This window comes from Neophocaena asiaeorientalis, unplaced genomic scaffold (genome assembly GCF_003031525.2).
Source record: "Neophocaena asiaeorientalis asiaeorientalis breed wild unplaced genomic scaffold, Neophocaena_asiaeorientalis_V1.1 scaffold473, whole genome shotgun sequence".
Lineage (NCBI taxonomy): Eukaryota > Metazoa > Chordata > Mammalia > Artiodactyla > Phocoenidae > Neophocaena > Neophocaena asiaeorientalis.
The window spans coordinates 1,884,404-1,905,815 of NW_020174935.1; the positions used below are offsets into that span (position 1 = coordinate 1,884,404).

Genomic DNA, 21,412 nt, shown 5'->3' on the forward strand with positions numbered 1-21,412 from the left:
GGAGCATTCACTTCTTCCTTTGATTTATTTATGTATTTTTAAATATTTATTTATTTGTTTGGCTGCGCCGGGTCTTAGTTGCAGCACGTGGGATCTTCATCGTGGCACGCGGGATCTTTAGTTGCGGCATGCGAACTCTCAGTTGCGGCATGTGGGATCCAGTTCCCTGACCGGGGTTCGAACCCGGGCCCCTGCATTGGGTGCATGAAGTCTTAGCCACTGGACCACCAGGGAAGTCCTGGGAGCATTCACTTCTGCACAGGCACAGAGATTGGTTGAAACAGAAGATTGTGCTCTCAGCAGTGTTGCTCGGGGGCTGTATCAGGTGACCCAGATTCTGAGGTACTGGTCTCACTGAGGTTGGAATCCCAGCTGATATTTCAGTGTCCTTATCTGTGAAATGGGAATAATACTACCTTCTTCATAGGGCTCTTGTAAGTGTTGGAAATGATGTATGTAAAACACTTAGCACCGTGCCTGGCTGCTGTGTGATAGATACACAGCCATTTTTAGAATGGTTATTATTAATTTTTTTACACGGTTGTTTCTCAAAAGCTCTCTAATCACAGATCAGTTTTGGCATTTACTCATTAGCATGCCCTTTGATTCCATAAAATTTTTTTTTTTTGGGCGTGCCGCGCGGCTTGTAGGATGCTAGTTCCCTGACCGGGGATCGAACCTGGGCCCTCAGCAGTGAAAGCGCCGAGTCCTAACCACTGGACTGCCAGGAAATTCCCTGACGCCATAAATATTTATTGGGTGTTTGTTCTGTGCTGGGCTTTTCATCTAGGCATTGAGGAGTCAGAGTTGACTTGGGCATAGTCCTTGTCCTCAAGGTGGTCGGCTCCTTGGTCAGAGATAATCTCTTGATAATAGTAAATTTTGTTAACACTGCTCCTTCTCCCAGAGTCTTGGGGCTGCTTAAGTACAGGACCCGGAGCAGCCTGACATTTTGGCCTATGTCTCTGCCCTGACGCTGTCTTCAGTACCAGCAGTTGGCCAGCAGAGGGAGTACGTTTCAGTCGACCCCATTTCAATTCATTTCATTTTGTTGAGTGCCTATTCTGTGTTGTCCCTACTCTAGGAGCTGTGGGAAATATATAATTCCTGATCTTGAGGAGTTTGACTAATCGTGAATAGGAGATATAGAGGCCATTCAGATAACAGATAGAAAATCAGATGTAGTCACGTGTAACAGAGACACAAAAAGTTCTCCCAAGACATACAGATAGCCAATAGGCACATGCAGTGTTGCTCAACATCATTAGTTATTAGAGAAATGCAAATCAAAAGTACAATGAGGTACCACCTCACACCAGTCAGAATGGCCATCATTAAAAAGTCTACGAATAAATGCTAAAGAGGGTGTGGAGAAAAAGGAACCCTCTTACACTGTTTGTGGGAATGTAAATTGGTGCAGCCACTATGGAACAAAAAAAAATAAAGTTCTTTGAAAACTCAGAGGGAATGAAGAGTGCCCATCTGGGAAGGATTCCCTAGAAGAGGCGGTGCTGGAAATGGGCTCTGAAGGATGAGAGGATTTGGTAGTTGGATAAGAGGGAAGGAATTCAGGCAGGGGGTGAACAATTCAGAGTGAACAAGTACATGGGAACAAAAAAGTACCAAGGTCTTAGGAGAAGGGAGGGAGTGTTCTCTGGTCTGGCTGGAATATAGGAATTTGAGAGAAATAAACTGGCAGAGATGTTGGGAGGAGGGATTCCGGCTGTCTTTTCTGCAGTGGAGAGTTGGTTAAGGTTTTAAGGATGTATGTGCTTTAGGAAGAAGAGGCAGTCATGATCGCTCGAAATAGGGTAGTGGTACCGAGACAGAGAGGAGGGGACAGGTTTCAGAGACAAAACTACATAGGAGGAGGAGGAGGCCTCAGAGCAGGTCTGGACAGAAGTAGGTGAGCTGGGCAGAGGGCCTGGGAGGCCAGTGAAGGGGTGGTGGGACCCTTAGCAGCAGCAGCCATTCCAGGAGCCCTCGTGCTGCTCATCCCCTATCAGGCAGGAGTTCGCCACCTGAGCGCCTTCTTCCTCTCTCTCCACACTCCCCACCTTAGGATGTGCCCGATATTCCAAATCTCCAACGTTACAGGCGAGAACCTAGATCTGCTGAAGATGTTCCTCAACCTGCTCTCCCCTCGCACCAGTTACCGGGAGGAAGAGCCTGCTGAGTTTCAGATTGACGACACCTACTCTGTCCCGGTGAGTGGGTTCTGGTGGACTGAATAAGGCGGGAGGCTGAGTGGCGCTTCCTACAGGGGTGCCGGGGCGAGTCTGTAGTGCCAGTGGACTTACTGGACCGGGGTATTGTCTGCAGGGTGTGGGAACAGTGGTGTCGGGGACAACACTGAGGGGCCTGATCAAGCTGAATGACACGCTGCTGCTGGGCCCAGATCCTTTGGGTAACTTCCTGTCCATTGCTGTCAAATCGATCCATCGCAAGCGCATGCCTGTCAAGGAGGTGCGGGGGGGCCAGACAGCCTCCTTCGCACTGAAGAAGGTGAGTGTTGATAAAACCAAGAACTCCCCTCGGGCTCCGTGTTATGCTAGGCTCCGGGTCATCTCCAGTCCTCACAGCCGCTCTGCGAGGCAGGGATTACTGACCTCACTTTTACAGATGAGGAAACTGAGGCTCAGGAGAGCCTGAGTGACTTGCCCAGCATCCGGGGAGAACACCGGGACTTAAACGTAGGCCTGCCGGCCTCCTGAGCTTGGTGAGGGCAGCTGGGAGCCTTCCTGCGCTTCCTTCTTGCTGGGGTCCTTCTACGTGGGGCTGTTGAGTCCATGCCAGATCCTCTTGCCATTCAGCTTTCAGTCTCCTGGGGATTGGGGTCAGTGCTAGCTCCTGGGTCATTTGCACCAGCCAAGTTAACCAGCAAAGCCGGGTTTTCTGTGGGCTTCCCAACAGCCAGATCACGCTCGCCCTGTTTCTCCTACCTGAGTGCTTGCCTGCCTTTGCCCTCTCGCCACCCACTTAATTCCGACCCGTCTCGCAACTCCTAGCTAAAATGCCACTTTCTGTATGAAGTCTTTCCTGACCCCCCAATAGCAGTGTTGAGGCTTCCCGTGTAGCACTAAAGAAGGCCTGTGGTCCAGTGCAGTGAGAGGTCACGGCCAAGTTGGGGTGGTAGCAGTTCCCAGAAGGAGTCCTGGTCCTCTGTGACCAGGGGGTGAAGCCAGAAGGTATTATTGTCCCTGAGGTCTGGGATTCTCTCTCATTCAGATCAAGCGCTCGTCCATCCGGAAGGGCATGGTGATGGTTTCTCCACGCTTGAATCCCCAAGCATCCTGGGAGTTCGAGGCCGAGATCCTTGTCCTTCACCACCCCACCACAATCAGCCCGCGGTACCAGGCCATGGGTAGGTGTCTAAAGGCACTGCCAGCCTGAAGCCCCCTGCTCTAGCTCCCCCTACAGTGTGCTCCAGCAACCCAAACCGCAAAGTTTCAGCTGCAGCCAAAAGTCAGGTCGCTGCCCTGTTCAGTGATGCCATCCCCTCTGTTCCACCCACGAGCTGTGGCTTGTGGTTTATTCATTCTTGCAAACACTAACCAAGTACCAGCTCGGCGCTGGGCTCTGGAAACCCAGACCTGCCCTCAAGGACCTCACACTCAGTCCTTCAGCAGACATCTACCAAGTGCTGCAGTGTGCCAGCCGGTGTTGCCAAGGTGCTGGGGACAAAGACAGGATGGGCAAGGGCCCTGCCATCAGGAAGCCCACAGTCCAGAGAAGGCCCACATGCAAACAGAGTGCCCTGTGTTCAGGAACTAGGGACAGGTGGGTCTGGGGACAAGCGAGGTCTAACTGGAGGGAAAAGTGGGAGAATGTGAGGCAGGGTCAATCCAGGAACGGGCCTCCAGTCGCTTAGCCTCACTCTGCCCTCTGAGGTCTTCAGCCTGCCACAGCTCGAGCTTGTTTCATGCTTTCACCCACTGCCTCCCCTGCCCTGAGGCCACTGAGTGGCTCAGGCCTCTCCTGACTTCCTGGCTCCCTTGGCAGTGCACTGTGGGAGCATCAGGCAGACAGCCACCATCCTGAGCATGGACAAGGACTGTCTGCGCACCGGGGACAAGGCCACCGTGCATTTCCGCTTTATCAAGACCCCCGAGTACCTGCACATAGACCAGCGGCTGGTGTTCCGGGAAGGCCGCACCAAGGCTGTAGGCACCATCACTAAGGTATGGCCGGGCAGACCACCTTGCCTGCCTACAGGAAGTGCCAGGGACTGCTCCAGTTCTAGACTGTGAGCACAGCACGCTCTGCTCAAGAAGCCCTGAGAAATCTTACTGACTGCCAGGGGCAGAGGCACCAGTCCCTACCTTGGGAGAACTGGAACAGTGCCGAGGTATAGCCTTAGTGCCATCTTCTCTGCTCTCCTCAGAGGTTTCCCTAGACCGCCTGTCTCTCTGAGCTTTGGTAGTGACCATGGAGGAGAGAAGGTGAAGTTGAGGTATGGCAGTCCGTGGTGGGAGAATGCCTGCGCCTAGCCAGTGCTGGCCTCTGAGATGCTGGGTACGTGCCCCGATGGTCGGGCTGGGGCCGTGCCCTTAGAGCAGTGGGTCCAGTTGGAGTGAGTGCTGTGGGGCATGGGCTTGAGCTCTTTGTGTCCTGGAGCGCACCTTATGCCCTCTGCAGACTTCATCCATGGCCTTGAGTAGCAGCACTTGATAGAGTGGTTTGACCCCTGCTCCATACATCCTGTCTGAGATCTTGGAATCAGCCTCAGGCTTGCTTCTCCTCCAGAATGGCCTTCCTTAGGCCCATCCACGTCACTAAGACTGTAGAGTGTGTTGAGTGGGGAGGGTCATCCTCGGAGGCCCCCTTGCTTCGGGCTGGCTGAGGGTTTGGCAGAAGCTGCCCGCACGTGCTGTGATGCCCTTGGGGATGTGGCTGGGCCTGTTCGCTGCTTTGTGTGAGGTTGAACTTGGGCCATAAGGGAAGGCTCTGAGTCAGTCCTTCCTGGGTGGTAGCTCTTAAGATTTTTGATGGCCACACTCCAAATGTTTCCAGCTCCTGAGACACTCACTTGATCTCTCTGGCAGGCCCAAAATTAAAACTTACCCCAGGCTCTTGTTACAGGGGCAGCAAGAGATAGAGTTGATGCTCTGGGCAGGCTGGACCCCAGCCTGGGAGCTGGGCTGAGTAGGAGATGGCTGAGGTTCACAGATTGTCTGTGGGAAGAGCAGCTGGGGCAGGGAACAGGCTGGAACCCTTCTGGGCTGGGCTGAGGCAGGTGAGACATCGGCCCTGGCACGCTGAGTGGAGAGGACATCTCTCCACCCCACTGCCCTGTCATCGCCCTCCTGCCACCCACCTCGCCCAGGCCCAGCCAGGCCACGGAGTGAGAGGTCCCTGAGACCTAAAGGGTGGGGCGGGGGCAGCTGAGCCCAGGTCACTGCCTGCAGTTCTGTCTCATCCCCCACCCGCTTGGCTCCTGCAGCTCCTCCAGACCACCAACAATTCCCCAATGAACTCCAAGCCCCAGCAGATTAAAATGCAATCGACGAAAAAGGGTCCCCTGCCCAAACGAGAAGAGGGAGGTCCCTCTGGAGGGCCAGCAGTAGGGGCACCCCCAACTGGAGATGAAGCTTGCTCTCTAGCGGCTGCGCAGCCAGCTGCGTCCGGCAGTCTCCAGCCACAGGTGAGTGTGCTTCCCAGGCTGGTCCTGGGTCCCTGACGGCCTCGGGCGGGGTGGGGGCGGGGGCATGGCCGTGGAGGTGACCCATAGGAGAGTGCCGGCAGCCTTCACCAGTCTGCCACGTCTTTGAGTTCCTAGATGGGTGTTTCCCACAACTCCAGGTCCCTAAGTGCTATCTAAGTGTGAGCTTTTTGTCTCTCAAGGCAGTGTTTTTCAAACTGAGATGTGGCGTACGTGAAATGAACTTAATGGGTCCTGACCAGCATTTAGTTTTAGTGAAAGAGAATAGAAAAATGTCAGCGTTTCCCTGTCATAGTAAGAGTGAGCGTTGTGTGTGTGAGTGCAAGTGATGTACGTACGTACTGCAGCCCCAACGTCTGAAAGACGCTGCCTTAGAGGGTCCTCCTGGCCCCTTCCCCGACGTGACACTTCCTTAGGGGTAGGTGGTCTTGGGCCCTGTCAGTGTGGCTCTCACTCGGCACCTCCTGCCAGCATTGTCCCCTGGAGTCCTCTCCTGGTGGCCCTCACATCGCCCCTTTCCAGCGTCTCTTCGTCTGACTCCTCTTTGGAGAAGAAAGCTTCTGCCTGGACCTGTCCTTTCCGCTCTCCCTCCCCGTCGAGTCTTTCCTCTGACTCCTTCATTTCTTTTTTCTTCCCACCTGTCAGCAGTGGCGCATGTTAGTTCCTGCTCACTCTGTGCTTCTCTGAACGGCTCCTCTCACACCGTGATCACCTGTGACCCACCAGCTGCGAGGAAGGCAGGGTGGGCGCCGGCTCCATCTGGTGGAGGGCGTAGCAGATGGCTGCTCGCTCACCTCCTGCCCCCGCTCCCCGCTGCCCCTCTGCTGTCCTGTCCTGCCCTGCTCCCGATGGGCCACTGCTTCTCAAGCTCCTTCTTCTCTCTTTCAGCCCAAGCCCGGCAGCGGGGGCCGGCGACGGGGGGGCCAGCGTCACAAGGTGAAGTCCCAGGGGGCCTGCCTGACTCCCGCCAGCGGCTGCTGAATCCCCCCCAGCCCACCTCCACCACCCAAGGGATCCTCGTTCTCTGGCCACCACTCCACCAGATGGGCCAGAGCAACTCTGACCACCGCTCGCCCTCCCCCAGGCCGCACCCGGAGCCTCGTCATTCCCCCCACCCCCGTTTTCCAGGGGGTTGTAATTTATAAGCTGAGGAAGGTGGCCAGACTTCTGGAGGACTGACCATCTCCAACTCTCTTCCCCACCTTCTTCCTCACTCACACCTTTTTTGTACATCTGGGCCCTTAGTTTTTATTCTTTTTATTATCTATCTATCTATCTAGTGTGCGTGTGCGTGGGCGTGTGTGTGGGCGTGTGAGATGCAGGAGTACGGCCGGTCAGGGCCTGGCAGTCTTTCCCCTTTCTCCTCCGTGGCTGGCCACCAGCCTCCAGGAGCTAGTTGGCTGCCTGTCTGTCCGTGCGTTCGTGTGTCTCTGTGAGAACCTTTCAGGGCTGTCAGGAGCCGAAGCGCGCCCTCCTTCCCTGTGCTCACTCTCCAGTGCGCCTGGAGCCCCGCCACGGAGCCGCTTCCAGGCTGAGGGGCGTCCAGAGCAGGGGGCCGTCCTTCTGCGACTTGGGGATCTCAGCAGAGTGGAGAGCGGTGGTCCCCCTTTTCTCTTTCTCCCTCGTTTCCCTTAAACCCCCAAACAGGTAATGCCAAAAGCTCTTAGGCTGTAACTGTAGACGTGTGGAGGGTGTTGGTGACTGAGTTGTAGGACCCTCCTTGCCCCTCTGATCTTGCCACTGACCTGAAGACAGCTGTGGCTCTTCTTTCCCCTTGGAGACAATCCTTTGTTTGCCTGGCTGGCTGGGGTGGCTCCTCTTCTGCTGAGTCTGCCGAGCTGGGGCTCTCACCTTGCCCTGGGGCCGCCTCCTGCTTGGACTCTGACTCTGATTCTTGTTGGGCCTCAGGGCACTGATGATTGGGCCTGGGGTCCGCCTGCTCAGGGTCACGGTCAACAGCATCTCCTGTTGGTGGGGGTGCCAGGTGTTCCTCTGAGCCAGGCCGGGACTGGAGCCCCTCCTTCCCTGCCACATCGCCCCAGCATGGCTGCTACAGGAGCCCAGCAGTGAAAGGCCTGAGCCCCAGATTTGGAAGCTCCGACTGGGGTACAGGGAGAGCAGGTAGGAGGTAGTAAAAAAGATTCTTCCAGACCCAGCTCAGAGCATTAAGCCCTTTGGAAGAATCGTTGCCAGGGGTGGGGGTGGTGTTGCCCAGGCCAGAGATGGTAGCATGGGCCCCAAACCAGCCTGCTCGGAGCTGTGGACTGAAGCCCTCTCTTTAGGGTGGACCGATGGGCAGAGAGATGTTCTTTCTCTAGCCTGGGACACCCAGCTGGCTGGGTCCTTCCTCAGCCTCGCGTCCCTTCCATCCCCAACCCTTCGCTGCCACTCCTGCTTCCGGACTGCTGCTCCCCTCCCCTCTCCTCCTGACTGTTTCTAGTTACCACTGACCTGTGGCCATGGACCGACCAAACCAGCACACAAAATAAAAGTTTGTTCCAAGTTGACGGTGTCCTGTTCCCTGCCCAGCCCCTCCAGGTGGAGGTGCGGCCACGGGGAACTCCGTTGCTCTGCCTGCCCTAGAGCCCCCGGCTGCGGGCCGGGCCGGGAGGGGCCCAGCTTCTCCTGTCAGGCAGGCATGGCTTCAAAACGCAGACTGCTCCGCCAGCTGTGACACAGGACAAGTGGCCATCCTCTGAACCTGTTTCCTCATCCACGGCAAGAGGTAAATGCCTATGTCAGGTTGTTGCGGAGGATTCAGCGAGAGAATGTGTGTGAGGCCCCGATGTGCCCAGCACGTGGGCGGTACCCGGTGAATAATGGTCATCACACTGCTTACCACCCACGCCGGCTCCCACGTCCATGGCAGAGGCCGCAAGCTGGGCAACAGGCTCAAAAGGAGAAATGTGCCGTGGACACGTCTCTGCTGTTCAGCTGGGGCTGTGCCAGGCATTTCCCTCGCTTCATGTTCTTTGACGTTCGCGGCTACGAGGGAGGTGGCGGTAGTTACGTTTTTCTGGTTAAGGACACTGGAGCTCAGGGGAACAGTGCCCCCAGCCCCCAGTCATTCCAGTCACCCACTCCAGCGGTGTCCTTCAGCCTGTCCTAGTTCCATTGTCTGCTGGCTGTTCCCCTCTTGAATTTTGACTCTGGTTCTGCTTACAGGGGCCGTTGCCCAGAGGTGCCTTTGTAATAGGAGTTCCAGCCTTGAGCGGCACCCTGTGCTCTCTGTCCCCACGGTGGGTGCTGTGGAATTTGTGTTTCCACAGGACTTGGCCATGGGGGACCTTGGAACAGGCAGAACCACGTTTTGTTGGAACTCCCCTGCCGCTGTGAGCATAACCACTTCCTTTACGTTTTGCAGCTGTGGCCTCCACCCTGGCCTCTGCCTTCCAACACTCAGGTCATTCTGATCTCTGTGGTCACCAGGCCCACACCTGCTGGCCAGGGAGCTGACTGCAGCATTTTATTGTCGTTAGCTGGGACTACAAAGGTCCCATATGGGTCTCAGCCCTACCAGCTATCTATTTGGAACAAAACACCAGCCCTTTTGTTGTTGATGAAGAATAAAGCTGTTAATGCAGTCACCTCAAATGGCAGATCCTGACCCTTTTGTAACGCAGCTAACACGCGTGGCATCTTTAATTCAGCCAGGCCCACTGTTCTGGCTTATCGGCCTCCCCAGCACAGAATAAGCCACAGGAAATGTGCCATGGTGCAGGGGAAGCGCAGGTTTGATTGGGGTCACGGGATGGACCATAGAAAAGACGGTGCGAGGGTTGTGCCATGAGGGCCTCTTAAGATTTGGACGTGTGCAGACAGGCCCCAGAGGGCACGAACAGAGGCCCTGAGCCCTGACGGTGTGCGGTAGGTTCCAGGGATGCGTTTACTAATGCCGCTCAGGTATGTCGCGACCTTTGTTGAAAAATGGTGCTAAATGCAGTGCAAGTGTGAATGAAATAGGAGGTGATGAGGCGAGCAGTCGCTGAGGGGCGAGCCACAGTACTAGCTTTTTCCTCGTGCAGAGAGAGAGCTGAGGGCTTGAGTAACTGGCCCGAAGCCTTGGGCCTTGGCTTTGCCTTCCACCCAGCACCATCTCCTGCAGCAGTTTATCCCCCAGCTCCTGCCTACTGACCTGTTCCTGCCTTTATTTTCTCAGCTGTGATTGGGCCCCTCCCTGGGCCAGGTGCCATGGTCAGGATGAGAGGCGTGTGTTGAGAGTCCAGCTGGGCAGCCACCCCTGGCCCTTGGAGCTGCTCATTGGAGGCACTGAATCTGGGGAGAGATATTTGCAGGGAAGGGCCAGGACCTGCTCCCTGGAACTGGCAAGATTCTGGCTCTTCAGGGGACCAACCTCGTGCCATCCCAACACAGGTACAAGGGACAAGGGTTTAATTCCCACGGAGGGGGACTGCGGCACTGACGGCGGACGAGCTCAGTAGTAAAGTGGGTAATTTCTCCCCTCTGCTCCAGTGGCACTGAGAGACGCAGGACAAGCCGCCTGCTTCACGGTGGGACTGGGACATCAGTGATGGCTAATAAAGCCACTCACTTTCTCCTGCCAGCCTTTGAGCCCAGAGTCACAGGCACAGGGCCTGCCTCAGGTCCCATCTCCCATCACAGCTGAGTTTTAGCCGAGAAGCCGGGGTTTCTAAAGCTTAGGAGGAAGCCTTTGGGGCACTGTTTTGGCTAAGAGCAGGGTCCCGTGCAATGGCCAGATAAGAACCACACACTCCCCTGATCCTGGGCATAGTTTATTTTTTGCATAGGCATAAATTAGAACCTGGAGATACAAAATTAAGAACCAATAGTGCAGCATTTGTGACAGGAGAGCGCAAAACAAAACCTGGTTGTCTGGAGGCAGGGCCAGCGCCAGAGGACCGATCACAGGATGGCCGGGGCCTCGCCTTCGTTCCAGCTCCGTCCTCCATTCAGGGCGCCCACCTGCACAGCAGCCTTTCCTGCCCCCTCCCCGCGGGCCGGAACGAACCACAGAGTTGGAACCAGTGCCCCAACCCCCTCTTGGCAGCCAGGTTACGAGGACCTGAACTCACCCGAGGCCCCACAGAACGGGGCTAGGAATCAAGCCCTTAGCTTTTCAGTTAAAAAACAGACCTTGAAAAATACATACATAATAGAGCAGGGCTTGCTGGGTCCAAAAGCTCCCACCTCGGCCCCCCACTCCTAACCCAGCCCCCCACCCCTGACTGTCCCCCATAGAAAATGAGTCAGAATAGAAACAGAATTGAGCATGAGCTGAGAGAGCCCCCGGGGGTGGCTTAGGGTTAGGGGGCCTCTTACATCAGCGGCCTGATAGGGGTGGGGTAGGGCCAACAGTGCAGACAGACCTCCTCCCACCGTGGCACCCTGAGTGTCACTGTCAGTCACTGTATCGCTGGGCCACCACAAGAGCCCAGGGAGTCCCCTGAACACTTCTAGCTGACCCCGGATGTTTATGGCCTCGAAGGACAGGTCTGGGCACCCTGGGGGAATGCAGCAAGCTTGTGCTGGGGCACAGGTGGGCCCTAGCAAGGAGTGGGGAGCAGAGTGGGCCCCAGTCCCAGCATCAGGAGAGAGAAAGCAACTACTGTCCCTAGCAGAGGGGACTCCTACTGGGCCACAGAAGCAGTAACCCTCAGGCTCCCAGGAGCCAGATCCTCCAGGGTACAAGAAGCCCCATGGCCCACCCTGACCCAGGACAAATACAGTGTATAGAAGCCCTTCAGGAATGCTGTGGGCCTAGGCTGACAGCACTAGCTTTCTGGAGGAGCCCAGCTGCCTTCTCCCAGGAGCTTCCTGCCTGGGGACCAGTCCCAGCCTGCACCCTCCTCCCAGAGGACCTCACTTCTCTGCCTAGGGAGGGGGTACAGCTCAGCTGCCCCAGGCCCTAGCCTGTCTCACCCACGGCTTTGGCACCTGCTTCATTTATGCAGCTCCCTGGGTGCCAGCCCCCGCACATAGGCAAGGGGCAGGCAGGTCTCATCCACCTTTGCCGGAACATGGGCACTCATCCCGTCTCTCCCTGCCTCGATTTCCCACAACATGCTACATATGTACACCCTCGCAGGAGGGAGAAGAAGACGCCCAGTGCCCGGCGCGCAGAGAACAAAGAAGGAAAAGCGACGCCGGAGCCTGCTGACCGCTGGAGCCACCCGGCGCTCAGGAAGAGCCTGCGCGTTCCTTCTCACCTCCGCTGGGCCAGGGGCTCTTCTTGCCCGCTCCCGGAAGTCAGTGCGCTTCAAGCGTGCGGGGGCAGAGGCGGGGGTGCTGCGCAGCCACCCCCAGAGCAGGGGGCGTGTGCCGAGAGGAGCTGGCCTCCCCGCTGGCGGCGGCGGCACAGAGAAGGCCTAGTGGGTGGGTTCCCCGTGCACCCTGAAGCGGTAGATGCAGGTGTACTCGGGGTGGCCCCAGTTAGTCAAGATCCGCAGCTCCACCACCTGGTACGTGGCCATTTTAGGGCCCTGGGGAGAGAAGGCAGGGGTGGGAGTCCTCAGACCGGAGGGGAGACGGCCACACCTAGGGCCAGACGCCCCCTCCCCCGGGCCTCTGTAGAGAACCGGACTTCAAAGCTCCTGTCTTCAGACCCTGGAACAGTTTCCACCTGGTGGGCCAAGGAGCCCCACAGGCTTCAGAGGTCCCACAGGGGCCGCCAACGCATGTCAGGCTGCGCCAGGCCCAGCCCACGGCCACATAAAAACGGCCTTGTAACCGAGCCCCAGCGTGATTCATCTCAAACTGGGAAAACCTCACAGGAGCTCTCTTTGACCATGAACAGAACTACCTTTATGGAGAGTTTGATGTATGTCGATGTTGAAAGAGAATTCCTTCACTGTGAATTAAGCAGAATTTCTTTTCTTTCTCAAGTTCCCATCAGTCCTCTGTGTCGTACGCTCATTTTCAGCTGAGGGCTCAAACTCTCTGCCTGGTAGCCAGGCCTGCCTCTCTCCCCGCTCTGTCCCTTCTCCACCTCACCCACTTCCTCACACCAGGACTCCCCTGGTGTGGCTCTCAGGCCACCTACCAGAGACTCACCTGGGCTGGAGACTGGGGATCTATTTCTAACAAGGGTCTAGGAGACCGATGCCCACTCAAGTTGAGGCAGGAGCCCCCCAGCAGTGGCCCAGCCACGCTGTGCTGTGCGAGGCCCAGCTGGGCCACATTCACTCGGATACCTGCCCTCTGCAGGCAGCTCCCCAGCACTGCCCATCTGGGAGGGCCCCTCCTCCTCCCCCGCGCTGATGTGCACTTGGCGCCTCTCCCACGCCACAGGGACAGTGGTCTCTGTTCCGTACCTCGGGCTGTGGGTGGGCTAGGCTGTGACTTCTCACTTGGAACCCCCAGTGCCTGGCACAGGACAAGTACTCAGAAAACATCTGCTGAATGGGTGGGAAAGTACATATATATGCCTCTGCCAGCAGAACAGAATCCCATACCTGAAAATAAAACGTCTGAATGGGCTCCCCATCCTGGTCGTACGTGAACTGGCCAAGGAGCGTCCCCTCCTGCTGCAGGTCTTCATCGAAACCCTGAAGAGAGAGCAAAGGATGGAGGGAAGAGCCTGCTCTTAGACACGGGCCCCCAGGGAGGAAGGCCTTCCCTCCCGTTTCCCCACTGGTCCCCCCCCAGCCGGTGGGGCAGGCACCAGCCTCCTCGGGGGCTGCAGGGGGCCTGAGCTCTGGACACAGGGCCGCTGTGTGATCTGTGACAAGTCACTTAACTCATCAGGCCTCCGTTTCTTCCTCCGCAGCCCGAGGTAACTGAGACCGAAGTGCTGTTTCCCACCTTGGCGCCGTCTCTTCCATATCTATTCCCTTCCCCTCAACCAAAGAACGATCCCAACTCTATCCTCAATAGAGACCCACAGGGCCCTCTTACGGCCCCTCTAGCCCCCAGGTGGGATACTCACAAAGACGGCAAAGTCCTTGGGGGCACTGGAGATGGTGCTGTTGGGGGACAAGGATTTGGGTACATGCTCTAAGGTGACAGCAGTGGGGCGGATGCGGGCAGAAAGGCGAACCACAGCAAAGCCCTGGGGCCCCTGGAAGGCCCAGCAGTTGCCTGGGTGCACGTCTGGCTGGAAGGGGAGAACGTCGGGTCAGCACATGGCAGGTGACAGAGACAACCCGCCCTGACCCAGGAGGGGACGGTCACCCAGCTACGCAGGCGACTCGGTGTGCTCAGGGCCCCCACCTGGAGAATGACTCGGGGAGACTGGGATTGGTACCACAGGGGGATGCCGAAGAGGCTGAGGAGGGCCGTCTTGGTCTCGTAGGTCTCGGAACATCGGGTGCTGATAACGCTGGCCCCTGAGACAGGAAAGCAAGGCAGGGTGGGCGCCTGGGGCTGGGCTCCAGCAGGGGAGGGAGACCCACACAACCAGCTTAGCTCGCCAGCCAAGGGAACCCCGGCAGGGTCTACTATTGCCCGTCCCCTCCCTGAGGACCAGCCTTCACACCTAACCCAGACCCCAGAGCAGCTACAAGCGCCGCCCGCCTCTTCCTGGCCGAGGGTGGTGCGCAGCACGTCCCGCTTCTCCCACGCAGTCACTCGCCTTGGTTGTGAGCGCTGGGTTGGGTGAGTTCTGCTGACCTCAAGCCCTGCTTGCCTAACACCACAGCTACCCTAGCAGATGCCAGGGGGCCCGCCGGCGTAGGGAAAGGGGCCCAGCAAAGGGAGGAGAGGTGCGCACACCTCCCGATTCCAGAGCGTAGTCCACCATCCCGATGCGGTCCTCGCTGTAGCGCTTCAGAGCCTGGTTTACGATACGGTGCACCTGCTAACACAGGCGCCCCGGGCAGCTGTGACGGGAAGCAGACTCGCCCACCGCCGTGGCCCCACCGTTAGGGGCCAGGAACCCCTGGGCTCAGCCTCCCCAGTCCGGACACGTGCCGCTTGCTCAGGCGTGCGCCTCCACCCTTCCACACCGGCCCCAAAGCAAACATCGGAGCCGCCTGGATGTCACTTCGGTCACAGAACAGGCCAGCGAGCTGGCAGTGTGGGACTGTGCAGCTCTGCGGCTCCCAGGGAGGAAAGCAGTGCGTGTGTGCTGGGTGGATTAGCCACTGCGGGGGGCGGGGGTGTCCAGGGGCATCCGGTCCTCACCTCCTCTGTCACCCCAATCACGCCCTCCTTCTGCAGCGTCAGCCCCAGGCTGGCCACGGCCTCCCTCGCGGACCTGCCCTGCATCTCGGCCACGTGGGCGAGGATCTTGCTCTCCAGCTCCTGCAGCTGAGCTTGCGTCTCCTCTTGCTGAAGGAGCCCAGTGCGGCTGCCCCCACCTCGAAGAAGGAACTGACTGACCCAGGCAGGGAACTGAGACTCCACCTAGGCGCCAAAGAAAGCTCTCACTCTGGGAGGCTCACAGTGGAAGCTGCCACAGCAGAGCCCTGGCCAGGGTGGGGTGGCGCCTGGCTTGGGTAGAGGGGACAGGGAGCGAGGAACAGGCCTGCGAGGGGAGGGCCAGCACGTGCCTGCTCAGGCCACAAGGAGGAAAGAGTTATGAACAATCCTCCATGTTATCAATGAGAGAACAGGAAGAACTTCTGTCCAAGAAAGCCAGCATCTGTGCTGAGTCCAGAGCAGGGGGCAAGAGGCTCTTTGCCTTGCAGACTGCTAGGACCGTCTCAGAGGAGGGGTATTCAGCAAGGGACGTGGATGGTTCCAACTCACGTCGTCCCGCACAGCCTGGAGCTGCTGGGGCAGCAGGCCCACTTGGTCCTCCACCGAGCTCTGCTTCAGGGTCAGGGCTGCCAGTTCCTGCCGCAGGCCTTCCAGCTGAACCCCCAGCCGCCCCAGCTCCTTCATGGAACTCTCCCGAAAGGACTCCTGGGTCATCCTACTCCCAGACAGAGAAGAAGGAGTAAGCCTTGGATCTCTGGTGAGGGGCAAGGCTATGCTGAGGAGAACAAGAGGATCCCCTAGTTGGCACCTGATATAAGGGTGTGCCCACCACTCACTGGTGAGTGCAAGGCTCACTCTTGGAGGTTCTGGCTGTAGAACAGAGCTCCGGTGCCTATGACTTGGCTTGCATATCCCAGGGAGCTAATTATTACAGTATCCCATTTCCCTTCTAAGCCCAGATCCATAATTCACTCTACCTCAGCTCTCACATCCTCCACAAGTACAGATATCTGGGGCATGGGAATACAGCCGGCATGAGGTTGTACAGAAAAGACGGTACATCTGTAAATGAACCCATGAATCCCAATTCTCTTGCAATGCCTGCAACCCCTGCCGGACCTCCACTGCACCTCAAGGACAGGCTCTGGGCAGGTGATCCTGAGCTAGGTTTCAGCCATCTCCCTCTCTGCTTGGGACACAATCAGAATTCTGCTCCGGGGCTCTGCTCCCCAGTCCTAGCTGGGGGTGGGAATGGGGGCAGGGGCTGGGGCTGAACAGGCCTAGGGCAGATGGCAGTGTGCGTTACCTTTGCCACTCAGACTTCAGCTCCTGGAGTCGAGCCTCAGACTCCTATAAGCAGAAAGAAGGGAGCAATACAAGAAATGTCAGTCTCACAGCAGTCAGTCTCCCAGAGCAGGATCTGTCCCCTTTGGGGTCTTTGCTTAACCACATCCCCACCCCCGGGCCTCCTGACTGATCTAGCAAACGTCAAACTGGCCTCCTGGTTGAGGTCCTTATGGGAGTCTCGGCCCATGTCTATCGTGCTTAGGCGTTCACCCGTTCCCTCGTTCGTTCAGCACGTATACCCAGCACAACAGGCCACTTGAAAGCAGCCCTTCCTGTCCTCAGGCATGATCCCAGAGCGTCTCTGCAGAGTGTTCCAGCCCAAGTGGATTCAGTTCAAGCAGAAGTCAGGAGACTCACAACCCTTCTCCCCATTCTGCACCTAAGCAGACCCTTAGGGGCCAAGGTGTCTCTCTGAGCCCAAGAACAGATGATGAATCCGATCAGCGCCCCACCGTAGGCTCCAAGTGCCCCCAAGCCCACCAACCTGCGAGGCCTGGACAATCTTCTTGAAGAGGTCTTCTGAGTCCTGTTGATGCTCTGCTCTCAGGGTGACCAGTTCTTCCTATGAGGCACAGGAGAGAGGCTAAGGGTTTTACTGAGTCGTGCTCAGAGGCCGCTTACAACCAGTGAGTGGTGTAACCGGAATTCGAACCAGGCCTGTCTGGCTGCAAACTTCAGCTCCTGGCCTTTCTGCTACGGTGCTTCCTGGAAACACGCAAGCCTCCCCTTGGTCTTCATGCACACCTGCATGGTGTGCCACACCTACGTGGGCATTACAGGCACACTACAATCTCATGTTCTCACAACCAGGGGCGGGGCAGACGGGAGAGTCTCCATTTTAAAGAGGAGGACACTAAGTCTTAGAGAAGGTAATTGCCAAGTGGTAGAGCCGTCTGACCCTGAACGACACACTGCTGTCTCCCTCATGTCAGGGTGCAGGGCCTCGCCCCCTCCACCCCGCACACCCAGGGCGTCAGCCACACGGGCCCCTCAGCTCTCCTCCCCGACCTGGATCTGAGCAGCGGTGTCCCTGCGGAAGTCCTCCTTCAGGGCAGCCTCGCGGCGGCTCACCAGCCCCTCCAGGAGCGCCAGGGTGTCCTCGTGGCTCAGGCTGCCGCTGGCCGCCTGCCCTCCGGCCCCCCGCCGCAGCTCCAAGCGTTCCAGCCGCATGGCCTCCTTCTGCCAGCTGGAGGAAAATTCAGCAGCAAGAGCTTCCAGGCGCCGCTCCAGAGAGTGTACCCGGGACAGAATGCGCTGCTCAGCCTGGCAGGACGGGGAGGGAAAAGCCACAGAGGTTAGGGACTTACGACAACAGTGCTCCCTAAAGAGGAAGGGAAGAGAATCCCAGAAACACCCAAATGAAATTATAAAACACAGTCTGTCGACTGTCAGTTAAAAGGCACGAGCCTAGTGAGTACAGAGGTTGGGCTTCTGACTTGCAAAAATTCCATTTTTAAACTAGGCAGTACTTGCATGACTCAAAAAGCAAGCAAACAGCAAAAACTCATGCTCCTAACCTCTGCCCCATCCACCCAGAGCCCTCGCCACCAAGCCTTCCCAAACCAGGCAACTACTTTTATTAGTGTCTTTACACAGATGAAAGTAAATACAAAGATATGTCATTCTTTACTTCCCCCGTTTTACAGAAAAGGTGGTCCTGAAATTGAGTTGTCTTTACTAGTGATTAAAAAAAAAAAAGTTAAAGATGCCAGAACACATCGTTATTTTGTGAAATAATAAAATCAGGGTCAGGAAAGTAATATCTACCAAAATAAATGGTTAAAAATGTGATAGCAAATTGAATTCAGCAGGATGCAAGCAAAGTTCAAATAACTATAATCAGAGGACAAAGCGTTTTCCATTTTCACCGTAGACCCCAGGACCTGCACACACACACTCCGGTGGCTTGTGCACTCATCGCCCCCCACTGGACTGCAGGCCTCTTGAGGGCAGGGCCTGGGCCGGATCCAGCTTTAGCCTCTGGCGGGTTGCAAAAATGTCCTGCCCTCCTCCCAGCATCTGCGCCCTCTGCAATGTGGCTTCGCAGGTGCTTCCATGGAGAGGTGGGGTCTATTTCCCCCTCCTTGAATCTGGCCTGGCTCTGAGATTTGCTTCAGCCAATAGAATGTGTCGGAAGTCACAGTATGCTAGTTCTGAATCTAGTCCTCAAGGTCTGGCATGATTCCACTCTCCTGGAACCCTGCCCGGCCGCTATGAGAACAAGCCCGGGCTACCTGCTGGACAGCAAAGGTACAACCTGCCCAGTCCAGGCCTAGACCAGCCCGCCCCTGCTGACCCACCAGTCAACTGCAGACACGCGAGGGGGCCCAGCCAAGATCAGCTGTCCTTGCTCAGACCCAAAAAGCCACCCAGAGGACCTGCAGGCTCACGAGCTAATCCAATGCATAACCACTGGACCACCAGGGAATTCCCCAGTGCTGGTACTTTTAAGGCACTGATTCTGGGGGTGGTTTATCTATGGTAATAGGTAACAGAACAGGATATTACCTGACTCACAGAAGGTACTCAGTGAAGATTCGTGATATTGTACTGAAAAGGAACAAAGTCGGCAAGACAATTTGTCTTATTCCTTTTCCTTCTGTCTTCCGTGCCTCTTAGGACAGCCACTAACTTTTGGGCAGTTTTGAGTCATATTTAAGCCCAGGCAACATCCCCCCCCAACATCTGTACCACAAACAGTAGAGAAGGGTGTCCTGGCAGCACCTCTTCAGCTGTGTGTGTGAGGAAGAAGGGCAGGGACGACTTCAATGGCAAATTCAGGCCGAGGCGGGAGGCTGCGACCCTAAGAGGCTCACCTGGAAATGTGGGGATGAGTCTCTGGAACCCCACACCGCACGCTGCCCGCTGCTGCCCTTCGAGGCCCACCAGGAAGCCACGGCGGGGTGGAACGTCTGCAGCCCGAAGGGGTAGCAGTACCATGCGCCTGCACACAGAGGAGGGGGCAGTTAACCTGGGCCGGGGCCACAGCGCGGACGGCAGCCTCGTGAGCAGCGCTCGCCAGCAGCCTGTCTCGCTCGCGGGAGCCTTGCCCCGGCCAAAGGCGGTGTGAGGGGTGGAGGTTCCCGCCACTCTCTGAGGCAGCAGCCTCCACCCGACAATCCCAGCGTGTACGCATCCTCACGTCCCCTCAGGAATCCTCATCTTTCCATAGGTGGCAAAGCTTGGAGGAAACGGCTATCGTAAGTTGGGGATGATCCAACGGTAGAACCCAGAGGGCCTGACGGTGGTCCTCAGTCCAGACCGTACATCAGAATCACCCATGCAGCTTTTGAAACAATCAGTGTCTGGCCCCGCCCTCCAGAGTGAGTTCGCGGGCCTGGGGGATCCCTCCATAAGGAATTTTATTTTATTTTATTTTATTTTTTTTTCATAAGGAATTTTAAAAGCTCCGCAGGTGGGAATTCCCTGGCAGTCCCATGGTTAGGACTCCGAGCTCTCAATGCCGAGGGTGTGGGTTTAGTCCCTGGTTGGGGAATTAAAATCCCACAAACCGTGCAGCATGGTCCCCCAAAATAAATAAATAAATAAAAGCTCCCTGGGTGACTCTAATGGGCTGCCATGGTTGAGAATCACTGAAACAGAATCCACCTGCTCAGAAAGGCTGCCTGCTGCCCCAGAACAGAGCACAAGGCTGCCACCACACAGAGACATTTGCATCTTGCTTTAGGGGCTACCTGTTTGTGATGTGTTTACTCCTGAGCTATGGACGTGCCACGTGTGTGCGTGTACATGTATGCGTGGGGCTGACAGCGCCTGAAAAAGCCATATTGGCTGTGGGGTCTCCACCCTGGTAAGATGTCACACTTGCCACTCAATTGTTGGCCTCCAGCAGGTGCAACAGGAAGCATGTGACCACCAGACTTTAAGTCAGACCCTCCGGACAGGCCTTCACTTACTGCCCTCCCGGAGCTGGTCACTCTGCCCCTCTGCCTTTCAGACTTTCCGTATGCATCTCATGACACCATGAGAACCTCAGCTCCACCAACCCCACATGGGGATGGTGAAACAAACAACCTTGTGAGATAACACAAGGGAATATGCTTCCTGAACAAAACACTGTAAGATTATAAAAGGTCATTATTATTTTAAGGGCAATGCCCAGTTTCCACTGGATAGGAACAAGCTGTTCTTGTAACAGGAAACAAGGGAATCAACACTTGGAAAGATGTTCTACCTTGGTAGAAATCAAAGAAATACAACTTGAGTAGATGCTAAACCTATAAAACCACCTCTAAAAATATAACAATAATAAAGCATGGTCTTTAATTATAAATTGGTAAAACTGAGCCTGGGGGCCACAGGGGCAACTCATAGGAAACTGTGAAACTCATGTGAAATTGTCAAATCAAAAGTTGGACACTAAATATATGAACATAATGATTACAACTATGTAAAAAATGTGAAAGTTCAAGGATAGAGACTGGAACAATGTGGAGCATCTTATAGATGACAGGTACTTCTTGGTGCAAAAAGGTGCTCTCACTTCCCTTTACGACTTCATTGTTTTGATCCTAAAGACAGCTGAAGACTGAACTTGATGTAATGGTAATTCACTCACCCAGACAACCTCCTGATTTGGAATGGAGGGAAAATGACTGCTAATAACAGTGTCAGAGTCCCTGCTTTTTACCCCAGTATTCCTGTACTAAGGCATGTTCCAGCCCCTGGGGCTGCAAGGATGCTCTAGACATGCTAGGCAGTCCAGCGTAGGAACCCAAACCAAGGACAAGATCAGTGGATCGGAGCATTTCCCCTTTCACCTGCTGGTCACCTGAGGACCCAGGAGACCCAGACAGGATGCTGCCCAGGCTCCATCCGACCCCGCTCGTCCTGCCTCCTTCCCTTTTTTGTAGTTGATCACTGTCTCTCTAGTTTTCACATTTCCGCTCAGCACCAGCCTCGGCCCACACTCTGCCTGCCCCTCTGGCTCGCAAGCCCCATCTCCACAAGCTCTCGTTCTACCCCTCCCTGTGACAGTGGATGCGCTCACCATAGGTCAGGCCGGTCAGAAGCAGCAGCAGCAAGAGGAACCCCAGGAACGTCTTCAGTGATGAGAAGCGCCTGGACCACAGGAGGGGAGAGAGGGCAGGCGGAGGTGTCAGGAGGGCGCCAGGGCCTCTATATGCCCCCAGGGAGTTCCTAGAGATTTTTCCTGAGTGCTGAGCTACAGTTAGAGAGGACACCCTCAAGCCTCTCATCTTGCCAGGGCCAGATTGGATGCTTTACCTGCAAAGCTTGGAGTGATGGGGACAATTCTGAGTC

At 56.2% G+C, this 21,412-nt stretch overlaps 3 protein-coding genes across 7 annotated transcripts in view; 1 reads left to right on the top strand and 2 right to left on the bottom strand.

Moving 5' to 3' along the window:
• On the bottom strand, window positions 1–10,056 carry LOC112410801 (uncharacterized). Of its 3 annotated transcripts, none has more exons than XM_024761559.1 (4): window positions 9,798–10,056; window positions 8,502–8,647; window positions 7,408–7,627; window positions 1–393 (listed from the first exon to the last, which is right to left on the bottom strand). In XM_024761559.1, exons 1-4 carry the CDS (start codon window positions 10,024–10,026, stop codon window positions 47–49), a joined length of 942 nt encoding a protein of 313 aa, XP_024617327.1. In that variant the 5' UTR covers window positions 10,027–10,056; the 3' UTR covers window positions 1–46. The 3 variants fall into 3 exon arrangements, with proteins under 3 accessions (XP_024617327.1, XP_024617329.1, XP_024617328.1); XM_024761561.1 differs by lacking the exon at window positions 1–393 and adding an exon at window positions 5,659–6,300; XM_024761560.1 differs by lacking the exon at window positions 1–393 and having other exon boundaries at window positions 7,110–7,627.
• GTPBP1 (GTP binding protein 1) overlaps window positions 1–12,126 on the top strand; it is a 30,441-nt gene extending 18,315 nt beyond the window's left edge. For both annotated transcript variants that reach the window (XM_024761557.1, XM_024761558.1), the window contains 7 exons: window positions 2,063–2,207; window positions 2,323–2,505; window positions 3,229–3,364; window positions 4,003–4,181; window positions 5,444–5,644; window positions 6,551–8,387; window positions 9,822–12,126. In XM_024761557.1, coding sequence (XP_024617325.1) covers window positions 2,063–2,207; window positions 2,323–2,505; window positions 3,229–3,364; window positions 4,003–4,181; window positions 5,444–5,644; window positions 6,551–6,643 — 937 coding nt within the window. In that variant the 3' untranslated portion in view covers window positions 6,644–8,387; window positions 9,822–12,126. The remainder of the gene's footprint in view (window positions 1–2,062; window positions 2,208–2,322; window positions 2,506–3,228; window positions 3,365–4,002; window positions 4,182–5,443; window positions 5,645–6,550; window positions 8,388–9,821) is intronic.
• Window positions 10,401–21,412, bottom strand: part of SUN2 (Sad1 and UNC84 domain containing 2) — a 17,969-nt gene continuing 6,957 nt past the window's right edge. Inside the window, exons 7-18 of one of the 2 annotated variants that reach the window (XM_024761556.1) lie at window positions 21,141–21,211; window positions 18,946–19,073; window positions 17,138–17,392; window positions 16,614–16,691; window positions 16,089–16,132; window positions 15,332–15,497; window positions 14,765–14,986; window positions 14,354–14,435; window positions 13,853–13,968; window positions 13,569–13,736; window positions 13,096–13,188; window positions 10,401–12,123 (exon numbers count right to left, since the gene is read on the bottom strand). In XM_024761556.1, coding sequence (XP_024617324.1) covers window positions 12,010–12,123; window positions 13,096–13,188; window positions 13,569–13,736; window positions 13,853–13,968; window positions 14,354–14,435; window positions 14,765–14,986; window positions 15,332–15,497; window positions 16,089–16,132; window positions 16,614–16,691; window positions 17,138–17,392; window positions 18,946–19,073; window positions 21,141–21,211 — 1,537 coding nt within the window. In that variant the 3' untranslated portion in view covers window positions 10,401–12,009. Of the gene's footprint in view, window positions 12,124–13,095; window positions 13,189–13,568; window positions 13,737–13,852; window positions 13,969–14,353; window positions 14,439–14,764; window positions 14,987–15,331; window positions 15,498–16,088; window positions 16,133–16,613; window positions 16,692–17,137; window positions 17,393–18,945; window positions 19,074–21,140; window positions 21,212–21,412 lie in introns of both variants that reach the window. The other variant, XM_024761555.1, reaches the window with a different exon arrangement.

What these genes read in the sequence shown, in the direction of transcription:
- LOC112410801 (XM_024761559.1), bottom strand. Translation starts at nt 10,026, where the DNA reads ATGGCACGAGGTTGGTCCCCTGAAGAGCCAGAATCTTGCCAGTTCCAG. An exon ending in GAAAATAAAGGCAGGAACAG is followed by an intron (nt 8,648 to 9,797) that starts GTCAGTAGGCAG and finishes CCTCCCTCGTAG; the next exon opens with CCGCGAACGTCAAAGAACAT. An exon ending in AGAGCCACAGCTGTCTTCAG is followed by an intron (nt 394 to 7,407) that starts GTCAGTGGCAAG and finishes CCCATTTCACAG; the next exon opens with ATAAGGACACTGAAATATCA.